Source organism: Callospermophilus lateralis, chromosome 3 (assembly GCF_048772815.1).
Source record: "Callospermophilus lateralis isolate mCalLat2 chromosome 3, mCalLat2.hap1, whole genome shotgun sequence".
NCBI lineage: Eukaryota > Metazoa > Chordata > Mammalia > Rodentia > Sciuridae > Callospermophilus > Callospermophilus lateralis.
In genome coordinates this window covers 154,201,824-154,210,345 of record NC_135307.1, presented here as the reverse complement: position 1 = coordinate 154,210,345, position 8,522 = coordinate 154,201,824, and the positions used below count along the sequence as shown (strand labels likewise).

General features: G+C 39.8%; 1 protein-coding gene across 1 annotated transcript; it reads right to left on the bottom strand.

The window, feature by feature from the left end:
• Positions 1-200: 200 nt before the first annotated feature.
• On the bottom strand, positions 201-1,634 carry Nkx2-4 (NK2 homeobox 4). The gene is made up of 2 exons (XM_076848911.1): positions 1,169-1,634; positions 201-820 (listed from the first exon to the last, which is right to left on the bottom strand). The coding sequence occupies exons 1-2, from the start codon at positions 1,620-1,622 to the stop codon at positions 201-203; spliced, it is 1,074 nt and encodes a 357-aa protein (XP_076705026.1). The 5' UTR covers positions 1,623-1,634.
• Positions 1,635-8,522: the final 6,888 nt, after the last annotated feature.

Sequence of the window (8,522 nt, the reverse complement as noted above, 5' to 3'; positions counted from 1 at the left end):
GTGTTACATTATTCTGTCCTGGGGTTGTTGCTGTCTCCCACCCTCCTCAAAGAAGTTCAGAGCTTTCCGTGATTCGTTCGTTGTTTTTTTTTTTTTTTTTGATCGCTGTGCACACTAGAGTCAGCTTCCACACGTTTCCCCCCATCGGTTCTTGCAGACGATTGCCGCAGGCAAGACCCCTTTCCGGGGCGCCCGCACGGTCACCACGTCCTGCCATAGAGCAGGTTGGCGCCCAGCACGCCTCCGCCATAGTCCCCGGCGGCCGCGTCCAGGGCTGCCAGGCCACCCCCGGGGCCGTGCAGCGCGGGCGGGCTGGGCGACAGCTCCTCGAGCTCGGGCGCGGGCGTCGGGGCCTGTGGCTGCGAGCCGGCCTGGCCGGGCGTTGGCGTGCCAGCGCCGTTCTGGCACGGCTTGCCGTCCTTGACCAGCACGGGCACGGCCACGCGGCGCGGTGACGGCGGCGGTGGCGGTGGCGGGCCCAGGCCGCCCTCCTGTTGCAGCTGCTGCGCCGCCTTGTCCTTGGCTTGCCTCTTCATCTTATAGCGGTGGTTCTGGAACCAGATCTTGACCTGTGTGGGGGTCAGGTGGATCATGCTGGCCAGGTGCTCGCGCTCAGGCGCCGACAGGTACTTTTGCTGCTTGAAGCGCCGCTCCAGCTCATAGACCTGCGCTTGGGAGAAGAGCACGCGACGCTTCCTTCGCGGCGCCGCCGCTGCGGCCGCGTGCAAGGGCGCCAAGGACTTTGCGGCGTCTGCGATGCCAGTCAGCGACCCCATGCCGGCCACGTTCACGCCCGCCGACGGTCCCATGAACCTGGAGACTGGGGAGGGGGCCGAAGGAGATGACCGATGAGCTCCAGGCCCGCGGGAACCTTTCCCGCCGCCGCTCGCGCTTACTTCACCTCGCAGCAGCCACGACGGCGCGGGGCCTCAGGACAGGTCCCAAGTCCCCCTGCGCGCCGCGGCCCCGGCCCCGGCCCCCTCCGCGAGGCCAGGGGCCCAGCACCCCTCGCGCATCCCAGGACCCCCCGCGCGCCGGCCGGGAGCTCAGGGACCTCAACCCCCGTGCGCCGCGGACCCGAGCTTCAGTACCCCAGCGCCCCGGGCTGTGGCGGGAAATGCCCGCGCCGCCCGCCTGCCCTCAGTCCCGCGCTCCTGGCCCCGCTCACTTGACGAATAGCGCGGGTCCGGGTTGGCGCCGTACCAGCCGGTGGCCGCGGCAGCCGCGCCGCCCCTCATGCCGTCCGTGTAGGAGGGCAGCTCGCTCATGTTGCCCAGGCCACCGTTGCAGTAGCCGCCCATGGCGCTGTGCGGGAACTGCGAGACGCCCGGCGGCATGTGGTAGGTGGCAGCCGCGGCGGCGGCCGCCGCTGCCGCCGCCGCTGCCGCCGCTGCATTGTGGCCTGCCATGGCGTGAGGCGGCTGCATGCCCGCCACGGCCGCCGCCTGCGAGGAGGGGCCCGGCGGCGGCGCGCGGTACGCAGCGGCCGCGGCCCCCAGGGGCGCCCCCAGCCCGGGCGGCGCGCCGTCCATGGCACCGCCGAACTTCTTGTAGGTCTCCTCGATGGGGCTCAGGATGTCGGACACGGAGAAGGGCGTCGTGTGCTTGGGGCTCAACGACATGGCTCGGCGGACGGCCAGGTAGGGGGGCCCGGGGGCGGGCGCGGGCGGGACGCGGCGGCCGCTCGTCGCCGCCACCTCGGCAGCGGCGGCAGCGCCTGTGCAGAGCAGTCAGCCGCGCGGCGAGCCCCCGGAGCTGCGGGATCTGGGGTTTATTTTAGTCCGGCGCCAGGTTTACGACAGACTCGGGGGGCGGAGCAACATCCCAAACGAGCAAACAATGGTCATTGACATCTTTTTCTCTCGTCCCCCCCTCCCCATAACGCAGGCAAAAAAAGGTAAGGGGGCAGTTGGGTGTTTCTTGAAAAGATCACCCCCCTTTGCTTTCTCCATCCTTGGCGCCTCGGTCCGCGCCAGTTACCCCGGCACCAGAAATAGAAGCCGGTGTTGAAGCTAGACGTGAAGGACTCCACACTTGTCCTCATCCACACACAAGTTTTCCTGAAGTGACTTAGTAGCGAAGTCCAGTATAACTGGGGAGGGGGCAACGTGCTGCTAAGTTTGGGAGGGGACGGTTTGCAGGGCTTTTCTTTTCCTTTCTAGCTACCAGCCCCTCACTAGCTCCATCATCTAAAGTGTTAAAAAAAAAAAAAAAAAAAAAAAAAAAAAAAAAAAAAAGGCTCTTGGGTCCCACCACGAGAGCGCATAAAGAGAAGAGATACAATGACCATCCTCGGCCATTGTAGGGCTCCCTAATTTATGCATCTTTAGATCCTTAAGCATCATTTTGCGGGCAACCGAACGGACACTTTCCAAATTAGCTCAAAGTATCCAAGTCCAAAGAAGAGAGAAAACAGACACTGACAAATACAAAGATGCTAACTTGTAAGTATTGTGTTTTTACTCTGTGGGGATGTAGGTTGAACAAGGGAAAAGAGGGCACTTTTTTTTTTTTTTTTTTTAATGTTTCATGGTTAGTTTGCATCTGTAAAGTTTTTTTTTTTTTTTTTTTTTTTACTGTTTTTCCCCTTTGTTTCCTCCCTCGCTTACCCCCCACCCATACGATTTATTCCATCACTACACTAATAAAAAAAAAAAGTCTCAAGTATTTCTAGTTGTTTAAGGAATATGAAAGTGTAGAGATCAGGTGAAAATAGTTTTTCTTAAAAAAAATAGAAAACCACAGATAAGCTGATTAGAAAATTTTGTTTTGTCATCTTTTGGTTTGCAAATTTACCTGCATAGCAAAGAAGAACTTAGACATTATGAATTTTCCACTAAATACTGATCAATACAAAGAATAAAACAAAGAAGTGTGCAAAACATATTGACTGAGTTTTGAAAACAGTCTTACAATTTCAAAAAACATACTGATAACAGGGAAATGAAGATGTAATTTTAAGTTTTCCTGAAGATTGGGTTAGGAAAAAGAAAAGCAAGGAGAATGCTTTTGGAAGTAATATTTTGTTGTGTTTTTTTAAAAAAGAAAGTAAGGATATGTGAAAACTATCAAAGGTTAACCTGAAGGCAAGAACAATGTTACATCTTCTTTTTTATGGTTGCTTTTGGCCCTGAGGTTGCAATCTCCTTCTTGTTTTGTCTTATTGTTTTAATCATTGTTCTGCTCATTTCAGGTAATTTGGCAAAGAATCTGTCCTATTTCTAGGGGAGAAAAAGCCACATGGTCACCTATGGGAAGAAAGTGCAACTAGATGAGTGTTTAGAGTAATATTTATAAGTGCATACTGAAGAACAAAATTCAGTGTTATGTGAGTTATTTACAGACATCACTTATTGACTTAGGAAGATTAATATTGTTAAAATTTTTAATATGATGCTACTTTTACAGGTCTTCCCTGAACTTGAAACACCTGGGCTAGGTCTTCATCTTCATCTGTATAGGAATTACCTACTTACTTTTCCTAAATTAATAATACACAAAGAAGCCTTTATGTATGTATTTAAGCAATTACTGGGATCCTTCTGAAAACTCCAGCTTGGCTTTTACGTTTTTGTTTTAAATTTATATTGCTTGTATTTATTACCTTAAATAAAAAAAATAATAGAAAGTTATTTTAAACTTTCGTCAAAGACAAGGTAAGTAAAAATATTTGTCTTATAACATCTGTGAATGTAAAAGTCACTTGTGAGATATCATATTTTATTTTTCAAGTTTAAACATATTTCATAAATGAAATTGTTATTATAAATTCCATGTTGATTAGTTGTCCAAATTAAAGAGGTATTTACAAATTTTCCAGATGAATATTATTTAGTCTATTTTCAGGCAATACATTTCTTCTCATTTTATTTATAGGACGTCAATATAGCAATTTATAAGTGGTGACACTACAAGTTGTTGCTTATTTTACTTTTTAACTGTATTGGGTCATATTGCATTAACATCTGGTAGGCTCTCATCTTTAAATAAAAAAGCTCTTTATCATATCTGAGGAATCTCTGCAGAGAGTCACTTTCTGACTGCTTAGGAATACAGTGAACCCAATAGTACTTCTTCATTGGAGGTGAGCAGTTCTAGGGGAACAAAATCTATAATTTTCAGTGTTTCTTTTATCTATGGAAGTATCTGTATCTATTCTTTTTGTATCTATAGAAGTCACATATGTTCATCTGGAAACCCTATTTGGATGTGTGCAGATGATTTTAAATAGATGTAGTTTGGAGAATATATATGTATATTTAAATACAAAACAATTTGGTATTCCATTGAAGCTTTTCACCAAATTTATTTCATCAGATTATTGTCTGCTGAAATTCTGAATGGGAATTTATACTTAGTTTTTAAATTACTATTGACTAAATTGGATTTTACAGGGAATATATTTCTCAGGAATGTTTTCCTGGTGTCTCACTCCTTCCCCTTTAAAAACAATGCTGGCACTCAGAAAAGAAAAAAAAAAAAAAAGCCAATATTCTCAAAGGGAATACAGTGAAAAGAGAAGGCTCCTCTCCCCTCTCCCCTCCCAGTTCCCTTCTCACACTAAATGTTACCTGTTTCTTCTGGGATTGTCTATATATCTTGAAGCATACCATCACTTTATATATGAGGCATAACATGCTTTATATGGTTTGGTACCTTTCTTTTTTAATAGTTAGGTTTTTGTGGTTTCACACTTCATACTTAACACTGAAAACTTGGTAAGACAGCCTGTGGCAAATAAAAAGATTCAGTGGTCTTTCTTGGCCTTTTGACTAAATGTGGTATTTATTGAAAACTTCTGATGTATTAATTAACCTTAGGAACAAAAACATTAGGCAAAGAAATTCTGAAAAAAGCTCTCTTCCCAGAGTTTAGATTTGCTATTGACATCTCAGCAAGAGGGGCCTGGGAGGAGCTCAGAAACCTTCTGCTAGATCCTCTTTGAATTGAAGGTCCAGACCAGTACTGAGAGGGAAAATTAGTCTTTCTAGAGTAGCAGATAGATTGTCCTGAATTTCCTCATCAAGATGAACTGTGTTTGACAATATAACTCTGCTTGATACTCAAGAGTGCCTTTTAGAATCGAGACACTTACTGGATTTGGGGTTAGTTTAAAAAGTATTGGTGAAATAATTCGATTAGTGAAATTTTCACATTGTAGTTTTAAAATATCATCTTTGCAGTTAAGAAGGAAAAAAGATTCATGTCAAAGACACTTGTATTTTGTAGTAAAACTGGAGGTTAGAAAGAGAAAACAAAATTGCTAGGGAGCTGAAATATAAAGTTTATTTTAAAATTTTTGCTAATTTCATCAGTTTCTGAAATCAGGTCCCTCCCCCTTTTTTAGTCTACCTAAGTGCTTTTTTGTTTTCAGTGTTTATTTCAATTATTTTAAAATTATTTTGATAATTTTATGCTTGTGTTAATATGACTTCATTATTTCTCTCTGTATACAGTGATTTTTCACATTTTCTTTTCAAAATGCAAAATCCTTGCAATTTAACTACCCTTGAAAATATTTTGACTCATTCTTTCCTAAGATTCAGATGTTTTATATTAAAAATAGTTTTCTGTATTTTGATAAATGAATGTATTCTAAATTAGTACAATTATTAGTACAACCTAGGGATGAATAGTAGGTGTTAAAGACATTACCCTTGTTCAAATAATTGTAGTAATGCAGTCCAATTAAATGATTCCTAAAAACAACAACAAAAAACCCAAACCAAACAAGAAACCACCTCTTTTACAGGAAAGCTATAATATTAGTTTTTCTATTCATAGCAGAAAATAACATTAGGTTATAACAGGGAGCAAAATATGAAAAGTTGTTCAATATATCACAATTCTCTCACCCTAGAATTGTGAGTTTGAATTTTAAATATTTTTTTGTATTTTAGAAGTTATTTTAGAGTGATACATGATATGGAAAAGAACAATGACACCTTTGAAATATAATTTTTATTTCTAAATAAAAACTCTATCTTGCTTACATAGAGTTTAATTTTTTAAATTAAGGTATTTCCATTGAACAATATCTTTGACATCTTTTACATATTTTAGAATGTCACTAAATACTTTTTTATAAGAAAAAATAATTCTTTGACTTTTAAGCAAAATCATGTTTTTATGTACTATTTTGTATGAGGAGCTTATTATTTAAATATTCACCCTATTACCACACACTGATTAGAATTACTATGTAGAACTTTTTAAAAATATACTTTTATAATGTTTTTCTTATATGCTATCAATTTTTGATGAGAGGTTCAATGATTTTAATGTAAAGTCTTTTTCTCTATTATGTCTTATTAAAGATATATTACTTTACATTTATGAATTAAATTATAGTTGTCAAGGAAGGTATCAACTTTTATGTGTGAATTTTTTATGAAGTAATCAAATTATTTGTTGCCATCACTTTCTTGAAGGAGAACTCCAATTTTTGATACCTTGGCAAATTTATTAGTAGGTTATTGCATTTGTTAATGAAGTTTCAACATGTACATTTTAGAAGACATAGAACAATATTATTAGAGAATAATTTGTCCAATTTTGTCCTTCTTATGTACTGCTAATGTTGAGGTGATATTTAACATGTATAGACAGTTATATATATATAACTGTGTATACACACACACACACACACACACACACACACACGTAGATATAGATATCAGGCTGAATTCTAGGTTGAGAATTGTGCTTAAAAGAAAGCAATAAGCTAGTGTTTACCTCATAAATCAGTAGCAGTTTTAATAGATTTTAAGCAGTTTAATTACTGGTTCAATAATTTGCATTACAAAGCCTAACATGAAACAATTTAATTGTTTATTCAGTCTATGAGTGTTACAAGAAGAATCTGATTTATAAAAGTTGCTTTGTTAGAGTTCCTAAAAAATAATATATATATATACATATATGTGTATATGTGTGTGTGTGAGCGAAAGAGAGAGAGAGAGAGAGAGAGAGAGAGAAAATGAATATGAATGTGTATGTGTGAAGGGGAGTAGTACTGTGGATGGAACCCTGGGCTTTGGGTATGCTAGGCAAATGCCCTACCTCTGAGTTTTACCCCCAGTACAAAATAAGAGTCTTAACACCATATGTTTCAGGTGGACTTGAAAATTTTTGCCCTAAAATATCCACTTTGTGAAGTAGTTTAGTAATGAGTCCTGACTTTTAAGCAAATCTAGTGTTTATTGTAAAGTTTTTGCAGATGAAATGCTAGATATGAAAGACAATTTGATCTTGTCACAGTATAGAGAATTATATAGTAGTAATACTGAAAATCTGATTTGAACTGGTTTTCCCTTTTAGGGGTAACATTGGAAATTTACATAAGTGCCATAAAGCACAATCCATTGGAATGTTCAGCCCCAAAATACCATGCCAGAGAAATGACAATTGCTGGGGAAAAAACTATATCAGCTAAAATAAAAGCAGTTTATTGTTAGTTTGCAATATATCTTTAAAAATGTATAATTATTTAATAGAAAAAAAATAAAACATTTGGAATAGATTGCCTCTTCCAAAATATGTTTACAAAAACAAAACGAAGTCATAAAATGCAAAACTTGATGAAAATAATTTTAAAATTATATAATAAATAATAAAATAGAAGTTATAATCTTGTAAAGTTAACTTTAATGATATAAAAAATGTTAAACTATAAAGTGTATATTAAGGTTGAATGTTATAAGTAAGTTTTTCTAAGATTTAGATAATGTAATAATTTATAAGGCAATTGTTTTCCTACATTCTTTATATGCTTACCATTATTCTGAAAGATTTTAAAGGAAAATATTTCACAGGAAGTTTTACTTTTCTGTAAATAGTCTGCTATGTATGAACTCTAGAGTTGATTCTCATAAATGCAGTATTTCTTTAGGATAATCAGTGGTAGTTCATATATGATTGAGCTACTATTGGCAGATTGCCTTGACAGCTTTTACTAACAATTTGCAGAGATTAAAAGGGTAGTGGAAATGGTGGTTTAGAAATTGCTTTCTAAAGACACTGGAGGATCAAAGAGAAACCTGGGGTTTCTAATGCTCTCTGAAATCATCTTTATATAAAACCCAGTTTAGTAGGTGCAAGTGCCATTTAAGTGCTCTGCTCATGAACAAAAATTTCATGTTGCATAAAGAAATTATTTGGTCATGGATCCTAAATGAACAAATTTGGTGTCTATTCTATACACATGTCATAAAGAGAAATACAGAATGTTTTATATCTTCAGTATATCCTGTGTGGTTGTACTTAATTCCATAGGTAACCAATGAATATAGGTAAACATTTATAAAAATCAAATCCTTTTCATGCAACTTAAGCTACTTGAAACTTCCAGTTTTTTTGCTGTCCTTATAAAGAAATTATATATGAAACACATATTCAATTGAACAGCAAGTTTGTAAACTTTATCCAGATAGCAATCAAAATCATCTAGCAATGAAAGAATATTCTCACTAACAGCAATTACTTAACGATAGCATAAATCTGATCAGTTGAACCTGTAGAAA